The 24777-nt window shown below is 45.1% G+C and overlaps 1 protein-coding gene across 1 annotated transcript in view; it reads left to right on the forward strand.

The window, feature by feature from the left end:
• LOC129853027 (phosphatidate cytidylyltransferase 1-like) overlaps positions 1 to 24777 on the forward strand; it is a 144267-nt gene that overhangs the window by 110068 nt on the left and 9422 nt on the right. Inside the window, exons 10-12 of the mRNA XM_055918663.1 lie at positions 1018 to 1170; positions 1895 to 2014; positions 10054 to 10157. Of these exons, the coding sequence (XP_055774638.1) occupies positions 1018 to 1170; positions 1895 to 2014; positions 10054 to 10157 (377 nt within the window). The remainder of the gene's footprint in view (positions 1 to 1017; positions 1171 to 1894; positions 2015 to 10053; positions 10158 to 24777) is intronic.

Here is a 24777-nt window from a genome sequence, read left to right on the forward strand (position 1 = left end):
AATAGTATGGAATAAAGGGTAACAACATGGTGATAGTATGGAATAAAGGGTAACATGGTAATAGTATAGAATAAAGGGTAACATGGTAATAGTATAGAATAAAGGGTAACATGGTACTAGTATAGAATAAAGGGTAACATGGTAATAGTATAGAATAAAGGGTAACAACATGGTAATAGTATTAGAATAAAGGGTAACATGGTAATAGTATAGAATAACGGGTAACATGGTAATAGTATAGAATAAAGGGTAACATGGTAATAGTATAGAATAAAGGGTAACAACATGGTAATAGTATTAGAATAAAGGGTAACATGGTAATAGTATAGAATAAAGGGTAACAACATGGTAATAGTATAGAATAAAGGGTAACATGGTAATATGGTAATAGTATAGAATAAAGGGTAACAACATGGTAATAGTATAGAATAAAGGGTAACAACATGGTAATAGTATAGAATAAAGGGTAACATGGTAATAGTATAGAATAAAGGTTAACAACATGGTAATAGTATAGAAAAAAGGGTAACATGGTAATATGGTAATAGTATAGAATAAAGGGTAACAACATGGTAATAGTATAGAATAAAGGGTAACAACATGGTAATAGTATAGAATAAAGGGTAACAACATGGTAATAGTATAGAATAAAGGGTAACAACATGGTAATAGTATAGAATAAAGGGTAACAACATGGTAATAGTATAGAATAAAGGGTAACAACATGGTAAAAGTATAGAATAAAGGGTAACAACATGGTAATAGTATAGAATAAAGGGTAACATGGTAATAGTATAGAATAAAGGGTAACAACATGGTAATAGTATAGAATAAAGGGTAACAACATGGTAATAGTATAGAATAAAGGCTAACAACATGGTAATAGTATAGAATAAAGGGTAACAACATGGTAATAGTATAGAATAAAGGGTAACAACATGGTAATAGTATAGAATAAAGGCTAACAACATGGTAATAGTATAGAATAAAGTTTCTGTGTTTCTTCTCTCCTGCTAGCTGGCATACCTGCTAGCTCAGTTTCAGTATTTTGTCTGTCCCGTGGAATACAACAGTGAGACCAACCGTTTCACTGCGGAGTGTGAACCCTCGGACATCTTCGTAATGCACGAGTACACATTGCCCTTCACTCTCCAGAACATCCTCAGATGGGTAAGGGGACCTTTACAGTTGCAAATTTCCGTTTTTATTTTCAGAAATCCTGTCTGAATAATTCCTGTTTTGGGGGGATTCCCTAACATCTTATTCTCTGCTGGTCCCAGAAATCCTCTAACTGGGCAAAGCAGTGGCATTTGGGAACGTTTTTGGGGGATTTAGCCACCAGGGTCAAAGGTTATCTGGTCATAGAAGGACAGCACCTCTAGGCGGAATGCTTTGTTCTACCTCTGTTAAATCACAGCAGTCCTGGGCTCACCTGCTCTGTGGCGTGCCTTTCATGCTGTTCCTGGATGGCTTAGACGCTAATAGGAAAACTTTTGTTTTCTTAGGCTGAGTTTACACAAGCAGTCCAATTCTGGGGCAAAAAGGAGCTGATCTGATTTGGTCACAAGACCCAATTAGTGGAAAAAAGAACAGAATTTTAGGCTGGGTCTCTGTACAGCACTTCGAGATATTAGCTGATGTACGAACGGCTATATAAAATAAACTTGATTGATTGATTGATTGAATTAGGATGGCTGTATTACTGGTATGGTGAGAATGGGAGTCCGAGAGACCTGCTGTTGTGTGTACTAGACATGATCGATGCTCAATTGTATTTTACTACGTGTTGTTTAAACATTTACTTACTAGCTGGTTACAACTAAATAGTAGTGCTTGTTTCAATTAATCCAAGGGAAACGCTAAATTGTTTGTCTGTCTGTGTCTCTCTCTATAGAAAACAGTGAACATCTACCCATACCAGATCCATAGCGTGGCGCTCTCCACCTTCGGCTCTCTCATTGGTCCTTTTGGAGGATTCTTCGCCAGCGGATTCAAGCGGGCGTTCAAGATTAAAGTGAGAACGCAGACAGGCAGGCAGACAGGCAGACAGGCAGACAGACAGACAGACAGACAGACAGGCAGACAGGCAGACAGACAGACAGACAGACACAGGCCTCGCTTGGCTACGCTTGTTTATATAGCTAAATATTTGTGTAGGATTATTTCCATGGATACCTTAAAGAGATAATCAGTGATTTGTATCAAGGTTGTCGTACTGTTCTTCTGCTATCGCGGGATTTACGGTATTTCCAGCGTAGTACACTAGGGGGCACTAAATACACACAAAAAAATAAATACAAAATTTGAGTCATTACTAGAATGATGATAAAAGTCATAGCGAGTTCTCATGAACGCTTTTAGCTAAATGCTAACGAGCAAAAACAAACTAATTGCAGACTGGCAAATCCAGCTCATAAAGTTATACAAGTACAGCTAGTAACCATTTTCGGTGAGTGTGGACATTTACAAGCAGAAGACAAATTGAATAAGACAAATTGAATAAGACAAATTGAATAAGACAAATTGAATAAGACAGATTGAATAAAACAGATTAAATAAGACAGATTGAATAAGACAGATTGTGGAAATGAACAAAGTTGTTATGCATGCAGAGGGGGGAAGAACAGGGGAAGAAGAGCAGCATGTGTACACGGAGCAGAGGGGAAAGTCCTGTCAGGACTTTCTCTGTAGTAACTTCTCTCTCTCTCCTGTCAGGACTTTCTCTGTAGTAACTTCTCTCTCTCTCTCTCCTGTCAGGACTTTCTCTGTAGTAACTTCTCTCTCTCTCTCCTGTCAGGACTTTCTCTGTAGTGACTTCTCTCTCTCTCTCCTGTCAGGACTTTCTCTGTAGTGACTTCTCTCTCTCTCTCCTGTCAGGACTTTCTCTGTAGTAACTTCTCTCTCTCCTGTCAGGACTTTCACTGTAGTATTTTCTCTCTCTCCTGTCAGGACTTTCTCTGTAGTATTTTCTCTCTCTCCTGTCAGGACTTTCTCTGTAGTATTTTCTCTCTCTCCTGTCAGGACTTTCTCTGTAGTAACTTCTCTCTCTCCTGTCAGGACTTTCTCTGTAGTAACTTCTCTCTCTCTCTCTCCTGTCAGGACTTTCTCTGTTGTGACTTCTCTCTCTCTCTCCTGTCAGGACTTTCTCTGTAGTATTTTCTCTCTCTCCTGTCAGGACTTTCTCTGTAGTAACTTCTCTCTCCTGTCAGGACTTTCTCTGTAGTGACTTCTCTCTCTCTCTCCTGTCAGGACTTTCTCTGTAGTGACTTCTCTCTCTCTCTCCTGTCAGGACTTTCTCTGTAGTAACTTCTCTCTCTCTCCTGTCAGGACTTTCTCTGTAGTAACTTCTCTCTCTCTCTCCTGTCAGGACTTTCTCTGTAGTGACTTCTCTCTCTCTCTCCTGTCAGGACTTTCTCTGTAGTGACTTCTCTCTCTCTCTCCTGTCAGGACTTTCTCTGTAGTATTTTCTCTCTCTCCTGTCAGGACTTTCTCTGTAGTAACTTCTCTCTCCTGTCAGGACTTTCTCTGTAGTAACTTCTCTCTCTCTCTCTCCTGTCAGGACTTTCTCTGTAGTGACTTCTCTCTCTCTCTCCTGTCAGGACTTTCTCTGTAGTGACTTCTCTCTCTCTCTCCTGTCAGGACTTTCTCTGTAGTAACTTCTCTCTCTCTCCTGTCAGGACTTTCTCTGTAGTAACTTCTCTCTCTCTCTCCTGTCAGGACTTTCTCTGTAGTGACTTCTCTCTCTCCTGTCAGGACTTTCTCTGTAGTAACCTCTCTCTCTCCTGTCAGGACTTTCTCTGTAGTAACCTCTCTCTCTCCTGTCAGGACTTTCTCTGTAGTGACTTCTCTCTCTCTCTCCTGTCAGGACTTTCTCTGTAGTATTTTCTCTCTCTCCTGTCAGGACTTTCTCTGTAGTAACTTCTCTCTCCTGTCAGGACTTTCTCTGTAGTGACTTCTCTCTCTCTCTCCTGTCAGGACTTTCTCTGTAGTGACTTCTCTCTCTCTCTCCTGTCAGGACTTTCTCTGTAGTGACTTCTCTCTCTCTCTCATGTCAGGACTTTCTCTGTAGTATTTTCTCTCTCTCCTGTCAGGACTTTCTCTGTAGTAACTTCTCTCTCTCTCTCCTGTCAGGACTTTCTCTGTAGTAACTTCTCTCTCTCTCTCCTGTCAGGACTTTCTCTGTAGTAACTTCTCTCTCTCTCTCTCTCCTGTCAGGACTTTCACTGTAGTATTTTCTCTCTCTCCTGTCAGGACTTTCTCTGTAGTATTTTCTCTCTCTCCTGTCAGGACTTTCTCTGTAGTATTTTCTCTCTCTCCTGTCAGGACTTTCTCTGTAGTAACTTCTCTCTCTCCTGTCAGGACTTTCTCTGTAGTATTTTCTCTCTCTCCTGTCAGGACTTTCTCTGTAGTATTTTCTCTCTCTCCTGTCAGGACTTTCTCTGTAGTAACTTCTCTCTCCTGTCAGGACTTTCTCTGTAGTGACTTCTCTCTCTCTCTCCTGTCAGGACTTTCTCTGTAGTAACCTCTCTCTCTCCTGTCAGGACTTTCTCTGTAGTGACTTCTCTCTCTCTCCTGTCAGGACTTTCTCTGTAGTATTTTCTCTCTCTCCTGTCAGGACTTTCTCTGTAGTAACTTCTCTCTCCTGTCAGGACTTTCTCTGTAGTGACTTCTCTCTCTCTCTCCTGTCAGGACTTTCTCTGTAGTGACTTCTCTCTCTCTCTCCTGTCAGGACTTTCTCTGTAGTGACTTCTCTCTCTCTCTCCTGTCAGGACTTTCTCTGTAGTGACTTCTCTCTCTCTCTCCTGTCAGGACTTTCTCTGTAGTATTTTCTCTCTCTCCTGTCAGGACTTTCTCTGTAGTAACTTCTCTCTCTCTCTCCTGTCAGGACTTTCTCTGTAGTAACTTCTTTCTCTCTCTCCTGTCAGGACTTTCTCTGTAGTAACTTCTCTCTCTCTCTCTCTCTCCTGTCAGGACTTTCACTGTAGTATTTTCTCTCTCTCCTGTCAGGACTTTCTCTGTAGTATTTTCTCTCTCTCCTGTCAGGACTTTCTCTGTAGTATTTTCTCTCTCTCCTGTCAGGACTTTCTCTGTAGTAACTTCTCTCTCTCCTGTCAGGACTTTCTCTGTAGTAACTTCTCTCTCTCTCTCTCCTGTCAGGACTTTCTCTGTAGTAACTTCTCTCTCTCTCTCCTGTCAGGACTTTCTCTGTAGTAACTTCTCTCTCTCTCTCCTGTCAGGACTTTCTCTGTAGTAACTTCTCTCTCTCTCTCTCCTGTCAGGACTTTCTCTGTAGTAACTTCTCTCTCTCTCTCCTGTCAGGACTTTCACTGTAGTATTTTCTCTCTCTCCTGTCAGGACTTTCTCTGTAGTATTTTCTCTCTCTCCTGTCAGGACTTTCTCTGTAGTAACTTCTCTCTCTCCTGTCAGGACTTTCTCTGTAGTAACTTCTCTCTCTCTCCTGTCAGGACTTTCTCTGTAGTAACTTCTCTCTCTCTCTCTCCTGTCAGGACTTTCTCTGTAGTAACTTCTCTCTCTCTCTCCTGTCAGGACTTTCTCTGTAGTAACTTCTCTCTCTCTCTCCTGTCAGGACTTTCTCTGTAGTAACTTCTCTCTCTCTCTCCTGTCAGGACTTTCTCTGTAGTAACTTCTCTCTCTCTCTCCTGTCAGGACTTTCTCTGTAGTAACTTCTCTCTCTCTCCTGTCAGGACTTTCTCTGTAGTAACTTCTCTCTCTCTCTCCTGTCAGGACTTTCTCTGTAGTAACTTCTCTCTCTCTCTCCTGTCAGGACTTTCTCTGTAGTAACTTCTCTCTCTCTCTCTCCTGTCAGGACTTTCTCTGTAGTAACTTCTCTCTCTCTCTCTCCTGTCAGGACTTTCTCTGTAGTAACTTCTCTCTCTCTCTCTCCTGTCAGGACTTTCTCTGTAGTAACTTCTCTCTCTCTCCTGTCAGGACTTTCTCTGTAGTAACTTCTCTCTCTCTTCTGTCAGGACTTTCTCTGTAGTAACTTCTCTCTCTCCTGTCAGGACTTTCTCTGTAGTAACTTCTCTCTCCTGTCAGGACTTTCTCTGTAGTAACTTCTCTCTCTCTCTCCTGTCAGGACTTTCTCTGTAGTAACTTCTCTCTCTCCTGTCAGGACTTTCTCTGTAGTAACTTCTCTCTCTCTCTCCTGTCAGGACTTTCTCTGTAGTAACTTCTCTCTCTCTCTCTCCTGTCAGGACTTTCTCTGTAGTAACTTCTCTCTCTCTCCTGTCAGGACTTTCTCTGTAGTATTTTCTCTCTCTCCTGTCAGGACTTTCTCTGTAGTAACTTCTCTCTCTCTCTCCTGTCAGGACTTTCTCTGTAGTAACTTCTCTCTCTCTCTCTCCTGTCAGGACTTTCTCTGTTGTGACTTCTCTCTCTCTCTCCTGTCAGGACTTTCTCTGTAGTATTTTCTCTCTCTCCTGTCAGGACTTTCTCTGTAGTAACTTCTCTCTCCTGTCAGGACTTTCTCTGTAGTGACTTCTCTCTCTCTCTCCTGTCAGGACTTTCTCTGTAGTGACTTCTCTCTCTCTCTCCTGTCAGGACTTTCTCTGTAGTAACTTCTCTCTCTCTCCTGTCAGGACTTTCTCTGTAGTAACTTCTCTCTCTCTCTCCTGTCAGGACTTTCTCTGTAGTGACTTCTCTCTCTCTCTCCTGTCAGGACTTTCTCTGTAGTAACCTCTCTCTCTCCTGTCAGGACTTTCTCTGTAGTGACTTCTCTCTCTCTCTCCTGTCAGGACTTTCTCTGTAGTGACTTCTCTCTCTCTCTCCTGTCAGGACTTTCTCTGTAGTATTTTCTCTCTCTCCTGTCAGGACTTTCTCTGTAGTAACTTCTCTCTCCTGTCAGGACTTTCTCTGTAGTAACTTCTCTCTCTCTCTCTCCTGTCAGGACTTTCTCTGTAGTGACTTCTCTCTCTCTCTCCTGTCAGGACTTTCTCTGTAGTGACTTCTCTCTCTCTCTCCTGTCAGGACTTTCTCTGTAGTAACTTCTCTCTCTCTCCTGTCAGGACTTTCTCTGTAGTAACTTCTCTCTCTCTCTCCTGTCAGGACTTTCTCTGTAGTGACTTCTCTCTCTCCTGTCAGGACTTTCTCTGTAGTAACCTCTCTCTCTCCTGTCAGGACTTTCTCTGTAGTAACCTCTCTCTCTCCTGTCAGGACTTTCTCTGTAGTGACTTCTCTCTCTCTCTCCTGTCAGGACTTTCTCTGTAGTATTTTCTCTCTCTCCTGTCAGGACTTTCTCTGTAGTAACTTCTCTCTCCTGTCAGGACTTTCTCTGTAGTGACTTCTCTCTCTCTCTCCTGTCAGGACTTTCTCTGTAGTGACTTCTCTCTCTCTCTCCTGTCAGGACTTTCTCTGTAGTGACTTCTCTCTCTCTCTCATGTCAGGACTTTCTCTGTAGTATTTTCTCTCTCTCCTGTCAGGACTTTCTCTGTAGTAACTTCTCTCTCTCTCTCCTGTCAGGACTTTCTCTGTAGTAACTTCTCTCTCTCTCTCCTGTCAGGACTTTCTCTGTAGTAACTTCTCTCTCTCTCTCTCTCCTGTCAGGACTTTCACTGTAGTATTTTCTCTCTCTCCTGTCAGGACTTTCTCTGTAGTATTTTCTCTCTCTCCTGTCAGGACTTTCTCTGTAGTATTTTCTCTCTCTCCTGTCAGGACTTTCTCTGTAGTAACTTCTCTCTCTCCTGTCAGGACTTTCTCTGTAGTATTTTCTCTCTCTCCTGTCAGGACTTTCTCTGTAGTATTTTCTCTCTCTCCTGTCAGGACTTTCTCTGTAGTAACTTCTCTCTCCTGTCAGGACTTTCTCTGTAGTGACTTCTCTCTCTCTCTCCTGTCAGGACTTTCTCTGTAGTAACCTCTCTCTCTCCTGTCAGGACTTTCTCTGTAGTGACTTCTCTCTCTCTCCTGTCAGGACTTTCTCTGTAGTATTTTCTCTCTCTCCTGTCAGGACTTTCTCTGTAGTAACTTCTCTCTCCTGTCAGGACTTTCTCTGTAGTGACTTCTCTCTCTCTCTCCTGTCAGGACTTTCTCTGTAGTGACTTCTCTCTCTCTCTCCTGTCAGGACTTTCTCTGTAGTGACTTCTCTCTCTCTCTCCTGTCAGGACTTTCTCTGTAGTGACTTCTCTCTCTCTCTCCTGTCAGGACTTTCTCTGTAGTATTTTCTCTCTCTCCTGTCAGGACTTTCTCTGTAGTAACTTCTCTCTCTCTCTCCTGTCAGGACTTTCTCTGTAGTAACTTCTTTCTCTCTCTCCTGTCAGGACTTTCTCTGTAGTAACTTCTCTCTCTCTCTCTCTCTCCTGTCAGGACTTTCACTGTAGTATTTTCTCTCTCTCCTGTCAGGACTTTCTCTGTAGTATTTTCTCTCTCTCCTGTCAGGACTTTCTCTGTAGTATTTTCTCTCTCTCCTGTCAGGACTTTCTCTGTAGTAACTTCTCTCTCTCCTGTCAGGACTTTCTCTGTAGTAACTTCTCTCTCTCTCTCTCCTGTCAGGACTTTCTCTGTAGTAACTTCTCTCTCTCTCTCCTGTCAGGACTTTCTCTGTAGTAACTTCTCTCTCTCTCTCCTGTCAGGACTTTCTCTGTAGTAACTTCTCTCTCTCTCTCTCCTGTCAGGACTTTCTCTGTAGTAACTTCTCTCTCTCTCTCCTGTCAGGACTTTCACTGTAGTATTTTCTCTCTCTCCTGTCAGGACTTTCTCTGTAGTATTTTCTCTCTCTCCTGTCAGGACTTTCTCTGTAGTAACTTCTCTCTCTCCTGTCAGGACTTTCTCTGTAGTAACTTCTCTCTCTCTCTCTCCTGTCAGGACTTTCTCTGTAGTAACTTCTCTCTCTCTCTCCTGTCAGGACTTTCTCTGTAGTAACTTCTCTCTCTCTCTCCTGTCAGGACTTTCTCTGTAGTAACTTCTCTCTCTCTCTCCTGTCAGGACTTTCTCTGTAGTAACTTCTCTCTCCTGTCAGGACTTTCTCTGTAGTAACTTCTCTCTCTCTCTCCTGTCAGGACTTTCTCTGTAGTAACTTCTGTCTCTCTCTCCTGCCAGGACTTTCTCTGTAGTAACTTCTCTCTCTCTCTCCTGTCAGGACTTTCTCTGTAGTAACTTCTCTCTCTCTCCTGTCAGGACTTTCTCTGTAGTAACTTCTCTCTCCTGTCAGGACTTTCTCTGTAGTAACTTCTCTCTCCTGTCAGGACTTTCTCTGTAGTAACTTCTCTCTCTCTCTCCTGTCAGGACTTTCTCTGTAGTAACTTCTCTCTCCTGTCAGGACTTTCTCTGTAGTAACTTCTCTCTCTCTCTCCTGTCAGGACTTTCTCTGTAGTAACTTCTCTCTCCTGTCAGGACTTTCTCTGTAGTAACTTCTCTCTCTCTCTCTCCTGTCAGGACTTTCTCTGTAGTAACTTCTCTCTCTCTCTCTCCTGTCAGGACTTTCTCTGTAGTAACTTCTCTCTCTCTCTCTCCTGTCAGGACTTTCTCTGTAGTAACTACTCTCTCTCTCTCCTGTCAGGACTTTCTCTGTAGTAACTTCTCTCTCTCTCTCCTGTCAGGACTTTCTCTGTAGTAACTTCTCTCTCTCTCTCCTGTCAGGACTTTCTCTGTAGTAACTTCTCTCTCTCCTGTCAGGACTTTCTCTGTAGTAACTTCTCTCTCTCTCTCCTGTCAGGACTTTCTCTGTAGTAACTTCTCTCTCTCTCTCCTGTCAGGACTTTCTCTGTAGTAACTTCTCTCTCTCTCCTGTCAGGACTTTCTCTGTAGTAACTTCTCTCTCTCTCTCCTGTCAGGACTTTCTCTGTAGTAACTTCTCTCTCTCTCTCCTGTCAGGACTTTCTCTGTAGTAACTTCTCTCTCTCTCTCCTGTCAGGACTTTCTCTGTAGTAACTTCTCTCTCTCTCCTGTCAGGACTTTCTCTGTAGTAACTTCTCTCTCTCTCCTGTCAGGACTTTCTCTGTAGTAACTTCTCTCTCTCTCTCCTGTCAGGACTTTCTCTGTTGTAACTTCTCTCTCCTGTCAGGACTTTCTCTGTAGTAACTTCTCTCTCTCTCCTGCCAGGACTTTGCAGACACCATCCCTGGTCACGGGGGCATCATGGATCGCTTCGACTGTCAGTATCTGATGGCTACCTTCACTCACGTTTACATAGCCAGCTTCATCAGGTAAGGGTCGTCACTTTAACGTAGCCGGCTTCATCGGGTAAGGGTCGTCACATTAACGTAGCCAGCTTCATCAGGTAAGGGTCGTCACATTTACATAGCCAGCTTCATCGGGTAAGGGTCGTCACATTAACGTAGCCAGCTTCATCGGGTAAGGGTCGTCACTTTAACGTAGCCAGCTTCATCAGGTAAGGGTCGTCACATTCACCTAGCCAGCTTCATCAGGTAAGGGTCGTCACATTAACATAGCCAGCTTCATCGTTAAGGGTCGTCACATTAACGTAGCCAGCTTCATCGGGTAAGGGTCGTCACATTAACATAGCCAGCTTCATCGGGTAAGGATCGTCACATTAGCATAGCCAGCTTCATCGGGTAAGGGTCGTCACATTAACGTAGCCAGCTTCATCGGGTAAGGGTCGTCACATTAACGTAGCCAGCTTCATCGGGTAAGGGTCGTCACATTAACGTAGCCAGCTTCATCGGGTAAGGGTCGTCACATTAACGTAGCCAGCTTCATCAGGTAAGGGGCGTCACATTAACATAGCCAGCTTCATCGGGTAAGGATCGTCACAGTAGCGTAGCCACCTTCATCGGGTAAGGGTCGTCACATTAACGTAGCCAGCTTCATCGGGTAAGGGTCGTCACATTAACGTAGCCAGCTTCATCGGGTAAGGGTCGTCACATTAACGTAGCCAGCTTCATCGGGTAAGGGTCGTCACATTAACGTAGCCAGCTTCATCAGGTAAGGGTCGTCACATTAACGTAGCCAGCTTCATCAGGTAAGGGTCGTCACATTAACGTAGCCAGCTTCATCGGGTAAGGATTGTCACATTAGCATAGCCACCTTCATCGGGTAAGGGGCGTCACATTAACATAGCCAGCTTCATCGGATAAGGATCGTCACATTAGCATAGCCACCTTCATCAGGTAAGGGTCGTCACATTAACGTAGCCAGCTTCATCGGGTAAGGGTCGTCACATTAACATAGCCAGCTTCATCGGGTAAGGATCGTCACATTAGCATAGCCAGCTTCATCGGGTAAGGGTCGTCACATTAACGTAGCCAGCTTCATCGCGTAAGGGTCGTCACATTAACGTAGCCAGCTTCATCGGGTAAGGGTCGTCACATTAACGTAGCCAGCTTCATCGGGTAAGGGTCGTCACATTAACGTAGCCAGCTTCATCAGGTAAGGGGCGTCACATTAACATAGCCAGCTTCATCGGGTAAGGATCGTCACATTAGCATAGCCACCTTCATCGGGTAAGGGTCGTCACATTAACGTAGCCAGCTTCATCGGGTAAGGGTCGTCACATTAACGTAGCCAGCTTCATCGGGTAAGGGTCGTCACATTAACGTAGCCAGCTTCATCAGGTAAGGGTCGTCACATTAACGTAGCCAGCTTCATCAGGTAAGGGTCGTCACATTAACATAGCCAGCTTCATCGGGTAAGGATTGTCACATTAGCATAGCCACCTTCATCGGGTAAGGGGCGTCACATTAACATAGCCAGCTTCATCGGGTAAGGATCGTCACATTAGCATAGCCACCTTCATCAGGTAAGGGTCGTCACATTAACGTAGCCAGCTTCATCGGGTAAGGGTTGTCACATTAACATAGCCAGCTTCATCGGGTAAGGATCGCCACATTAGCATAGCCACCCTCATCGGGTAAGGGTCGTCACATTAACGTAGCCAGCTTCATCAGTTAAGGGTCGTCACATTAACATAGCCAGCTTCATCGGGTAAGGATCGTCACATTAGCATAGCCACCTTCATCAGGTAAGGGTCGTCACATTAACGTAGCCAGCTTCATCGGGTAAGGGTCGTCACATTAACATAGCCAGCTTCATCGGGTAAGGATCGCCACATTAGCATAGCCACCCTCATCGGGTAAGGGTCGTCACATTAACGTAGCCAGCTTCATCAGTTAAGGGTCGTCACATTAACGTAGCCAGCTTCATCAGGTAAGGGACGTCACATTAACGTAGCCAGCTTCATTGTTAAGGGTCGTCACATTAACGTAGCCAGCTTCATCAGGTAAGGGTCGTCACATTAACGTAGCCAGCTTCATCAGGTAAGGGACGTCACATTAACGTAGCCAGCTTCATCGTTAAGGGTCGTTACATTAACATAGCCAGCTTCATCAGGTAAGGGTCGTCACATTAACGTAGCCAGCTTCATAGCTGTTTAGATCAGGGGTTGGTGTCTGACTGCCAGATGGAGAGCGATGGTGACCAGTTGGAGAGCGATGGTGACCAGTTGGAGAGCGATGGTGACCAGTTGGATAAGATGGTGGCCTCCAAGCTGTTTAGATCAGGGGTTGGTGTCTGACTGCCAGATGGAGAGCGATGGTGACCAGTTGGAGAGCGATGGTGGCCTCCAAGCTGTTTAGATCAGGGGTTGGTGTCTGACAGCCAGATGGAGAGCGATGGTGACCAGTTGGAGAGCGATGGTGACCAGTTGGAGAGCGATGGTGGCCAGTTGGAGAGCGATGGTGGCCAGTTGGAGAGCGATGGTGGCCAGTTGGAGAGCGATGGTGACCAGTTGGATAAGATGGTCGCCTCCAAGCTGTTTAGATCAGGGGTTGGTGTCTGACAGCCAGATGGAGAGCGATGGTGACCAGTTGGAGAGCGATGGTGACCAGTTGGAGAGCGATGGTGGCCAGTTGGAGAGCGATGGTGACCAGTTGGATAAGATGGTCGCCTCCAAGCTGTTTAGATCAGGGGTTGGTGTCTGACGGCCAGATGGAGAGCGATGGTGACCAGTTGGAGAGCGATGGTGGCCTCCAAGCTGTTTAGATCAGGGGTTGGTGTCTGACGGCCAGATGGAGAGCGATGGTGACCAGTTGGAGAGCGATGGTGACCAGTTGGATAAGATGGTGGCCTCCAAGCTGTTTAGATCAGGGGTTGGTGTCTGACGGCCAGATGGAGAGCGATGGTGACCAGTTGGAGAGCGATGGTGACCAGTTGGATAAGATGGTGGCCTCCAAGCTGTTTAGATCAGGGGTTGGTGTCTGACGGCCAGATGGAGAGCGATGGTGACCAGTTGGATAAGATGGTGGCCTCCAAGCTGTTTAGATCAGGGGTTGGTGTCTGACAGCCAGATGGAGAGCGATGGTGACCAGTTGGAGAGCGATGGTGACCAGTTGGAGAGCGATGGTGACCAGTTGGAGAGCGATGGTGACCAGATGGATAAGATGGTGGCCTCCAAGCTGTTTAGATCAGGGGTTGGTGTCTGACAGCCAGATGGAGAGCGATGGTGACCAGTTGGAGAGCGATGGTGACCAATTGGATAAGATGGTGACCAGTTGGATAAGATGGTCGCCTCCAAGCTGTTTAGATCAGGGGTTGGTGTCTGACTGCCAGATGGAGAGCGATGGTGACCAGTTGGAGAGCGATGGTGACCAATTGGATAAGATGGTGACCAGTTGGATAAGATGGTCGCCTCCAAGCTGTTTAGATCAGGGGTTGGTGTCTGACTGCCAGATGGAGAGCGATGGTGGCCAGTTGGAGAGCGATGGTGACCAGTCATAAAAATAGGATTGTGAAAGACCTTCTGTATCTATATACAAGATGGGGTGTTGATGATTGGAGTTTTGGCTATGGTGTTAATCTGTTCCAGTGGTCCCAACTAACAGTAAGATGTTAACTATAATGACTGTCTTGTGGTTTAATGACAGGTTAATGGTAGTGATGTATTATGGCTGACCCTGTCCTGTGGTTTAATAGGAGGTTTGGGGTAGTTAGTGATGTATTATGGCTGACCCTGTCCTGTGGTTTAATAGGAGGTTTGGGGTAGTTAGTGATGTATTATGGCTGACCCTGTCCTGTGGTTTAATAGGAGGTTTGGGGTAGTTAGTGATGTATTATGGCTGACCCTGTCCTGTGGTTTAATAGGAGGTTTGGGGTAGTGATGTATTATGGCTGACCCTGTCCTGTGGTTTAATAGGAGGTTTGGGGTAGTTAGTGATGTATTATGGCTGACCCTGTCCTGTGGTTTAATAGGAGGTTTGGGGTAGTGATGTATTATGGCTGACCCTGTCCTGTGGTTTAATAGGAGGTTTGGGGTAGTTAGTGATGTATTATGGCTGACCCTGTCCTGTGGTTTAATAGGAGGTTTGGGGTAGTTAGTGATGTATTATGGCTGACCCTGTCCTGTGGTTTAATAGGAGGTTTGGGGTAGTTAGTGATGTATTATGGCTGACCCTGTCCTGTGGTTTAATAGGAGGTTTGGGGTAGTTAGTGATGTATTATGGCTGACCCTGTCCTGTGGTTTAATAGGAGGTTTGGGGTAGTTAGTGATGTATTATGGCTGACCCTGTCCTGTGGTTTAATAGGAGGTTTGGGGTAGTGATGTATTATGGCTGACCCTGTCCTGTGGTTTAATAGGAGGTTTGGGGTAGTGATGTATTATGGCTGACCCTGTCCTGTGGTTTAATAGGAGGTTTGGGGTAGTTAGTGATGTATTATGGCTGACCCTGTCCTGTGGTTTAATAGGAGGTTTGGGGTAGTTAGTGATGTATTATGGCTGACCCTGTCCTGTGGTTTAATAGGAGGTTTGGGGTAGTTAGTGATGTATTATGGCTGACCCTGTCCTGTGGTTTAATAGGAGGTTTGGGGTAGTTAGTGATGTATTATGGCTGACCCTGTCCTGTGGTTTAATAGGAGGTTTGGGGTAGTTAGTGATGTATTATGGCTGACCCTGTCCTGTGGTTTAATAGGAGGTTTGGGGTAGTTAGTGATGTATTATGGCTGACCCTGTCCTGTGGTTTAATAGGAGGTTTGGGGTAGTTAGTGATGTATTATGGCTGACTCTGTCCTGTGGTTTAATAGGAGGTTTGGGGTAGTTAGTGATGTATTATGGCTGACCCTGTCCTGTGGTTTAATAGGAGGTTTGGGGTAGTTAGTGATGTATTATGGCTGACCCTGTCCTGTGGTTTGGTAGGAGGTTTGGGGTAGTGATGTATTATGGCTGACCCTGTCCTGTGGTTTAATAGGAGGTTTGGGGTAGTTAGTGATGTATTATGGCTGACCCTGTCCTGTGGTTTAATAGGAGGTTTGGGGTAGTTAGTGATGTATTATGGCTGACCCTGTCCTGTGGTTTGGTAGGAGGTTTGGGGTAGTTAGTGATGTATAATGGCTGACCCTGTCCTGTGGTTTAATAGGAGGTTTGGGGTAGTTAGTGATGTATTATGGCTGACCCTGTCCTGTGGTTTAATAGGAGGTTTGGGGTAGTTAGTGATGTATTATGGCTGACCCTGTCCTGTGGTTTGGTAGGAGGTTTGGGGTAGTTAGTGATGTATTATGGCTGACCCTGTCCTGTGGTTTAATAGGAGGTTTGGGTTAGTGATGTATTATGGCTGACCCTGTCCTGTGGTTTAATAGGAGGTTTGGGGTAGTTAGTGATGTATTATGGCTGACCCTGTCCTGTGGTTTAATAGGAGGTTTGGGGTAGTTAGTGATGTATTATGGCTGACCCTGTCCTGTGGTTTAATAGGAGGTTTGGGGTAGTTAGTGATGTATTATGGCTGACCCTGTCCTGTGGTTTGATAGGAGGTTTGGGGTAGTTAGTGATGTATTATGGCTGACCCTGTCCTGTGGTTTGATAGGAGGTTTGGGGTAGTTAGTGATGTATTATGGCTGACCCTGTCCTGTGGTTTAATTTGAGGTTTGGGGTAGTTAGTGATGTATTATGGCTGACCCTGTCCTGTGGTTTAATAGGAGGTTTGGGGTAGTGATGTATTATGGCTGACCCTGTCCTGTGGTTTAATAGGAGGTTTGGGGTAGTTAGTGATGTATTATGGCTGACCCTGTCCTGTGGTTTAATAGGAGGTTTGGGGTAGTTAGTGATGTATTATGGCTGACCCTGTCCTGTGGTTTAATAGGAGGTTTGGGGTAGTTAGTGATGTATTATGGCTGACCCTGTCCTGTGGTTTAATAGGAGGTTTGGGGTAGTTAGTGATGTATTATGGCTGACCCTGTCCTGTGGTTTAATAGGAGGTTTGGGGTAGTTAGTGATGTATTATGGCTGACCCTGTCCTGTGGTTTAATAGGAGGTTTGGGGTAGTTAGTGATGTATTATGGCTGACTCTGTCCTGTGGTTTAATAGGAGGTTTGGGGTAGTTAGTGATGTATTATGGCTGACCCTGTCCTGTGGTTTAATAGGAGGTTTGGGGTAGTTAGTGATGTATTATGGCTGACCCTGTCCTGTGGTTTAATAGGAGGTTTGGGGTAGTTAGTGATGTATTATGGCTGACCCTGTCCTGTGGTTTAATAGGAGGTTTGGGGTAGTGATGTATTATGGCTGACCCTGTCCTGTGTTTTAATAGGAGGTTTGGGGTAGTTAGTGATGTATTATGGCTGACCCTGTCCTGTGGTTTAATAGGAGGTTTGGGGTAGTTAGTGATGTATTATGGCTGACCCTGTCCTGTGGTTTAATAGGAGGTTTGGGGTAGTTAGTGATGTATTATGGCTGACCCTGTCCTGTGGTTTAATAGGAGGTTTGGGGTAGTTAGTGATGTATTATGGCTGACCCTGTCCTGTGTTTTAATAGGAGGTTTGGGGTAGTTAGTGATGTATTATGGCTGACCCTGTCCTGTGGTTTAATAGGAGGTTTGGGGTAGTTAGTGATGTATTATGGCTGACCCTGTCCTGTGGTTTAATAGGAGGTTTGGGGTAGTTAGTGATGTATTATGGCTGACCCTGTCCTGTGGTTTGGTAGGAGGTTTGGGGTAGTTAGTGATGTAATATGGCTGACCCTGTCCTGTGGTTTAATAGGAGGTTTGGGGTAGTTAGTGATGTATTATGGCTGACCCTGTCCTGTGGTTTAATAGGAGGTTTGGGGTAGTTAGTGATGTATTATGGCTGACCCTGTCCTGTGGTTTAATAGGAGGTTTGGGGTAGTTAGTGATGTATTATGGCTGACCCTGTCCTGTGGTTTAATAGGAGGTTTGGGGTAGTTAGTGATGTATTATGGCTGACCCTGTCCTGTGGTTTAATAGGAGGTTTGGGGTAGTTAGTGATGTATTATGGCTGACCCTGTCCTGTGGTTTAATAGGAGGTTTGGGGTAGTGATGTATTATGGCTGACCCTGTCCTGTGGTTTAATAGGAGGTTTGGGGTAGTTAGTGATGTATTATGGCTGACCCTGTCCTGTGGTTTAATAGGAGGTTTGGGGTAGTTAGTGATGTATTATGGCTGACCCTGTCCTGTGGTTTAATAGGAGGTTTGGGGTAGTTAGTGATGTATTATGGCTGACCCTGTCCTGTGGTTTAATAGGAGGTTTGGGGTAGTTAGTGATGTATTATGGCTGACCCTGTCCTGTGTTTTAATAGGAGGTTTGGGGTAGTTAGTGATGTATTATGGCTGACCCTGTCCTGTGGTTTAATAGGAGGTTTGGGGTAGTTAGTGATGTATTATGGCTGACCCTGTCCTGTGGTTTAATAGGAGGTTTGGGGTAGTTAGTGATGTATTATGGCTGACCCTGTCCCGTGGTTTAATAGGAGGTTTGGGGTAGTTAGTGATGTATTATGGCTGACCCTGTCCTGTGGTTTAATAGGAGGTTTGGGGTAGTTGGTGATGTATTATGGCTGACCCTGTCCTGTGGTTTAATAGGAGGTTTGGGGTAGTTAGTGATGTATTATGGCTGACCCTGTCCTGTGGTTTAATAGGAGGTTTGGGGTAGTTAGTGATGTATTATGGCTGACCCTGTCCTGTGGTTTAATAGGAGGTTTGGGGTAGTTAGTGATGTATTATGGCTGACCCTGTCCTGTGGTTTAATAGGAGGTTTGGGGTAGTTAGTGATGTATTATGGCTGACCCTGTCCTGTGGTTCGGTAGGAGGTTTGGTCTAGTTAGTGATGTATTATGGCTGACCCTGTCCTGTGGTTTAATAGGAGGTTTGGGGTAGTTAGTGATGTATTATGGCTGACCCTGTCCTGTGGTTTGGTAGGAGGTTTGGGGTAGTTAGTGATGTATTATGGCTGACCCTGTCCTGTGTTTTAATAGGAGGTTTGGGGTAGTTAGTGATGTATTATGGCTGACCCTGTCCTGTGGTTTGGTAGGAGGTTTGGGGTAGTTAGTGATGTATTATGGCTGACCCTGTCCTGTGGTTTAATAGGAGGTGTGGGGTAGTTAGTGATGTATTATGGCTGACCCTGTCCTGTGGTTTGGTAGGAGGTTTGGGGTAGTTAGTGATGTATTATGGCTGACCCTGTCCTGTGGTTTAATAGGAGGTTTGGGGTAGTTAGTGATGTATTATGGCTGACCCTGTCCTGTGGTTTAATAGGAGGTTTGGGGTAGTTAGTGATGTATTATGGCTGACCCTGTCCTGTGGTTTGGTAGGAGGTTTGGGGTAGTTAGTGATGTATTATGGCTGACCCTGTCCTGTGGTTTAATAGGAGGTTTGGGGTAGTTAGTGATGTATTATGGCTGACCCTGTCCTGTGGTTTAATAGGAGGTTTGGGGTAGTTAGTGATGTATTATGGCTGACCCTGTCCTGTGGTTTAATAGGAGGTTTGGGGTAGTTAGTGATGTATTATGGCTGACCCTGTCCTGTGGTTTAATAGGAGGTTTGGGGTAGTTAGTGATGTATTATGGCTGACCCTGTCCTGTGGTTTAATAGGAGGTTTGGGGTAGTTAGTGATGTATTATGGCTGACCCTGTCCTGTGGTTTAATAGGAGGTTTGGGGTAGTTAGTGATGTATTATGGCTGACCCTGTCCTGTGGTTTAATAGGAGGTTTGGGGTAGTTAGTGATGTATTATGGCTGACCCTGTCCTGTGGTTTAATAGGAGGTTTGGGGTAGTTAGTGATGTATTATGGCTGACCCTGTCCTGTGGTTTAATAGGAGGTTTGGGGGTAGTGATGTATTATGGCTGACCCTGTCCTGTGGTTTAATAGGAGGTTTGGGGTAGTTAGTGATGTATTATGGCTGACCCTGTCCTGTGGTTTAATAGGAGGTTTGGGGTAGTTAGTGATGTATTATGGCTGACCCTGTCCTGTGGTTTAATAGGAGGTTTGGGGTAGTTAGTGATGTATTATGGCTGACCCTGTCCTGTGGTTTAATAGGAGGTTTGGGGTAGTTAGTGATGTATTATGGCTGACCCTGTCCTGTGGTTTAACAGGAGGTTTGGGGTAGTTAGTGATGTATTATGGCTGACCCTGTCCTGTGGTTTAATAGGAGGTTTGGGGTAGTTAGTGATGTATTATGGCTGACCCTGTCCTGTGGTTTAATAGGAGGTTTGGGGTAGTTAGTGATGTATTATGGCTGACCCTGTCCTGTGGTTTTAATAGGAGGTTTGGGGTAGTGATGTATTATGGCTGACCCTGTCCTGTGGTTTAATAGGAGGTTTGGGGTAGTTAGTGATGTATTATGGCTGACCCTGTCCTGTGGTTTAATAGGAGGTTTGGGGTAGTTAGTGATGTATTATGGCTGACCCTGTCCTGTGGTTTAACAGGAGGTTTGGGGTAGTTAGTGATGTATTATGGCTGACCCTGTCCTGTGGTTTGGGGTAGTTAGTGATGTATTATGGCTGACCCTTTCCTGTGGTTTAATAGGAGGTTTGGGGTAGTTAGTGATGTATTATGGCTGACCCTGTCCTGTGGTTTAATAGGAGGTTTGGGGTAGTTAGTGATGTATTATGGCTGACCCTGTCCTGTGGTTTAATAGGAGGTTTGGGGTAGTTAGTGATGTATTATGGCTGACCCTGTCGGTGGTTTAATAGGAGGTTTGGGGTAGTTAGTGATGTATTATGGCTGACCCTGTCCTGTGGTTTAATAGGAGGTTTGGGTTAGTGATGTATTATGGCTGACCCTGTCCTGTGTTTTAATAGGAGGTTTGGGGTAGTGATGTATTATGGCTGACCCTGTCCTGTGGTTAAATAGGAGGTTTGGGGTAGTTAGTGATGTATTATGGCTGACCCTGTCCTGTGGTTTAATAGGAGGTTTGGGGTAGTTAGTGATGTATTATGGCTGACCCTGTCCTGTGGTTTAATAGGAGGTTTGGGGTAGTTAGTGATGTATTATGGCTGACCCTGTCCTGTGGTTTAACAGGAGGTTTGGGGTAGTTAGTGATGTATTATGGCTGACCCTGTCCTGTGGTTTAATAGGAGGTTTGGGGTAGTTAGTGATGTATTATGGCTGACCCTGTCCTGTGGTTTGGTAGGAGGTTTGGGGTAGTTAGTGATGTATTATGGCTGACCCTGTCCTGTGGTTTAATAGGAGGTTTGGGGTAGTTAGTAATGTATTATGGCTGACCCTGTCCTGTGGTTTAATAGGAGGTTTGGGGTAGTTAGTGATGTATTATGGCTGACCCTGTCCTGTGGTTTAATAGGAGGTTTGGGGTAGTTAGTGATGTATTATGGCTGACCCTGTCCTGTGTTTTAATAGGAGGTTTGGGGTAGTTAGTGATGTATTATGGCTGACCCTGTCCTGTGGTTTAATAGGAGGTTTGGGGTAGTTAGTGATGTATTATGGCTGACCCTGTCCTGTGGTTTAATAGGAGGTTTGGGGTAGTTAGTGATGTATTATGGCTGACCCTGTCCTGTGGTTTGGTAGGAGGTTTGGGGTAGTTAGTGATGTATTATGGCTGACCCTGTCCTGTGTTTTAATAGGAGGTTTGGGGTAGTTAGTGATGTATTATGGCTGACCCTGTCCTGTGGTTTGGTAGGAGGTTTGGGGTAGTTAGTGATGTATTATGGCTGACCCTGTCCTGTGGTTTAATAGGAGGTGTGGGGTAGTTAGTGATGTATTATGGCTGACCCTGTCCTGTGGTTTGGTAGGAGGTTTGGGGTAGTTAGTGATGTATTATGGCTGACCCTGTCCTGTGGTTTAATAGGAGGTTTGGGGTAGTTAGTGATGTATTATGGCTGACCCTGTCCTGTGGTTTAATAGGAGGTTTGGGGTAGTTAGTGATGTATTATGGCTGACCCTGTCCTGTGGTTTGGTAGGAGGTTTGGGGTAGTTAGTGATGTATTATGGCTGACCCTGTCCTGTGGTTTAATAGGAGGTTTGGGGTAGTTAGTGATGTATTATGGCTGACCCTGTCCTGTGGTTTAATAGGAGGTTTGGGGTAGTTAGTGATGTATTATGGCTGACCCTGTCCTGTGGTTTAATAGGAGGTTTGGGGTAGTTAGTGATGTATTATGGCTGACCCTGTCCTGTGGTTTAATAGGAGGTTTGGGGTAGTTAGTGATGTATTATGGCTGACCCTGTCCTGTGGTTTAATAGGAGGTTTGGGGTAGTTAGTGATGTATTATGGCTGACCCTGTCCTGTGGTTTAATAGGAGGTTTGGGGTAGTTAGTGATGTATTATGGCTGACCCTGTCCTGTGGTTTAATAGGAGGTTTGGGGTAGTTAGTGATGTATTATGGCTGACCCTGTCCTGTGGTTTAATAGGAGGTTTGGGGTAGTGATGTATTATGGCTGACCCTGTCCTGTGGTTTAATAGGAGGTTTGGGGTAGTTAGTGATGTATTATGGCTGACCCTGTCCTGTGGTTTAATAGGAGGTTTGGGGTAGTTAGTGATGTATTATGGCTGACCCTGTCCTGTGGTTTAATAGGAGGTTTGGGGTAGTTAGTGATGTATTATGGCTGACCCTGTCCTGTGGTTTTAATAGGAGGTTTGGGGTAGTGATGTATTATGGCTGACCCTGTCCTGTGGTTTAATAGGAGGTTTGGGGTAGTTAGTGATGTATTATGGCTGACCCTGTCCTGTGGTTTAATAGGAGGTTTGGGGTAGTTAGTGATGTATTATGGCTGACCCTGTCCTGTGGTTTAACAGGAGGTTTGGGGTAGTTAGTGATGTATTATGGCTGACCCTGTCCTGTGGTTTGGGGTAGTTAGTGATGTATTATGGCTGACCCTTTCCTGTGGTTTAATAGGAGGTTTGGGGTAGTTAGTGATGTATTATGGCTGACCCTGTCCTGTGGTTTAATAGGAGGTTTGGGGTAGTTAGTGATGTATTATGGCTGACCCTGTCCTGTGGTTTAATAGGAGGTTTGGGGTAGTTAGTGATGTATTATGGCTGACCCTGTCCTGTGGTTTAATAGGAGGTTTGGGGTAGTTAGTGATGTATTATGGCTGACCCTGTCCTGTGGTTTAATAGGAGGTTTGGGTTAGTGATGTATTATGGCTGACCCTGTCCTGTGTTTTAATAGGAGGTTTGGGGTAGTGATGTATTATGGCTGACCCTGTCCTGTGGTTTAATAGGAGGTTTGGGGTAGTTAGTGATGTATTATGGCTGACCCTGTCCTGTGTTTTAATAGGAGGTTTGGGGTAGTTAGTGATGTATTATGGCTGACCCTGTCCTGTGGTTTAATAGGAGGTTTGGGGTAGTTAGTGATGTATTATGGCTGACCCTGTCCTGTGGTTTAATAGGAGGTTTGGGGTAGTTAGTGATGTATTATGGCTGACCCTGTCCTGTGGTTTAATAGGAGGTTTGGGGTAGTTAGTGATGTATTATGGCTGACCCTGTCCTGTGGTTTAATAGGAGGTTTGGGGTAGTTAGTGATGTATTATGGCTGACCCTGTCCTGTGGTTTAATAGGAGGTTTGGGGTAGTTAGTGATGTATTATGGCTGACCCTGTCCTGTGGTTTAATAGGAGGTTTGGGGTAGTTAGTGATGTATTATGGCTGACCCTGTCCTGTGGTTTAATAGGAGGTTTGGGGTAGTTAGTGATGTATTATGGCTGACCCTGTCCTGTGGTTTGATAGGTTTGGGGTAGTTAGTGATGTATTATGGCTGACCCTGTCCTGTGGTTTAATAGGAGGTTTGGGGTAGTTAGTGATGTATTATGGCTGACCCTGTCCTGTGGTTTAATAGGATGTTTGGGGTAGTTAGTGATGTATTATGGCTGACCCTGTCCTGTGGTTTAATAGGAGGTTTGGGGTAGTTAGTGATGTATTATGGCTGACCCTGTCCTGTGTTTTAATAGGAGGTTTGGGGTAGTTAGTGATGTATTATGGCTGACCCTGTCCTGTGGTTTAATAGGAGGTTTGGGGTAGTTAGTGATGTATTATGGCTGACCCTGTCCTGTGGTTTAATAGGAGGTTTGGGTTAGTGATGTATTATGGCTGACCCTGTCCTGTGGTTTAATAGGAGGTTTGGGGTAGTTAGTGATGTATTATGGCTGACCCTGTCCTGTGGTTTAATAGGAGGTTTGGGGTAGTTAGTGATGTATTATGGCTGACCCTGTCCTGTGGTTTAATAGGAGGTTTGGGGTAGTGATGTATTATGGCTGACCCTGTCCTGTGTTTTAGTAGGAGGTTTGGGGTAGTTAGTGATGTATTATGGCTGACCCTGTCCTGTGGTTTAATAGGAGGTTTGGGGTAGTTAGTGATGTATTATGGCTGACCCTGTCCTGTGGTTTAATAGGAGGTTTGGGGTAGTTAGTGATGTATTATGGCTGACCCTGTCCTGTGGTTTAATAGGAGGTTTGGGGTAGTTAGTGATGTATTATGGCTGACCCTGTCCTGTGGTTTAATAGGAGGTTTGGGGTAGTGATGTATTATGGCTGACCCTGTCCTGTGGTTTAACAGGAGGTTTGGGGTAGTTAGTGATGTATTATGGCTGACCCTGTCCTGTGGTTTGATAGGAGGTTTGGGGTAGTTAGTGATGTATTATGGCTGACCCTGTCCTGTGGTTTAATAGGAGGTTTGGGGTAGTGATGTATTATGGCTGACCCTGTCCTGTGGTTTAATAGGAGGTTTGGGGTAGTTAGTGATGTATTATGGCTGACCCTGTCCTGTGGTTTAATAGGAGGTTTGGGGTAGTTAGTGATGTATTATGGCTGACCCTGTCCTGTGGTTTAATAGGAGGTTTGGGGTAGTTAGTGATGTATTATGGCTGACCCTGTCCTGTGGTTTAACAGGAGGTTTGGGGTAGTTAGTGATGTATTATGGCTGACCCTGTCCTGTGGTTTAATAGGAGGTTTGGGGTAGTTAGTGATGTATTATGGCTGACCCTGTCCTGTGGTTTAATAGGAGGTTTGGGGTAGTGATGTATTATGGCTGACCCTGTCCTGTGGTTTAATAGGAGGTTTGGGGTAGTTAGTGATGTATTATGGCTGACCCTGTCCTGTGGTTTAATAGGAGGTTTGGGGTAGTTAGTGATGTATTATGGCTGACCCTGTCCTGTGGTTTGGTAGGAGGTTTGGGGTAGTTAGTGATGTATTATGGCTGACCCTGTCCTGTGGTTTAATAGGAGGTTTGGGGTAGTTAGTGATGTATTATGGCTGACCCTGTCCTGTGGTTTAATAGGAGGTTTGGGTTAGTGATGTATTATGGCTGACCCTGTCCTGTGGTTTAATAGGAGGTTTAGGGTAGTTAGTGATGTATTATGGCTGACCCTGTCCTGTGGTTTGGTAGGAGGTTTGGGGTAGTTAGTGATGTATTATGGCTGACCCTGTCCTGTGGTTTGGTAGGAGGTTTGGGTTACTGATGTATTTTGGCTGACCCTGTCCTGTGGTTTAATAGGAGGTTTGGGGTAGTTAGTGATGTATTATGGCTGACCCTGTCCTGTGGTTTAATAGGAGGTTTGGGGTAGTTAGTGATGTATTATGGCTGACCCTGTCCTGTGGTTTAATAGGAGGTTTGGGGTAGTTAGTGATGTATTATGGCTGACCCTGT

Source organism: Salvelinus fontinalis, chromosome 4 (assembly GCF_029448725.1).
Source record: "Salvelinus fontinalis isolate EN_2023a chromosome 4, ASM2944872v1, whole genome shotgun sequence".
Taxonomy (NCBI): domain Eukaryota; kingdom Metazoa; phylum Chordata; class Actinopteri; order Salmoniformes; family Salmonidae; genus Salvelinus; species Salvelinus fontinalis.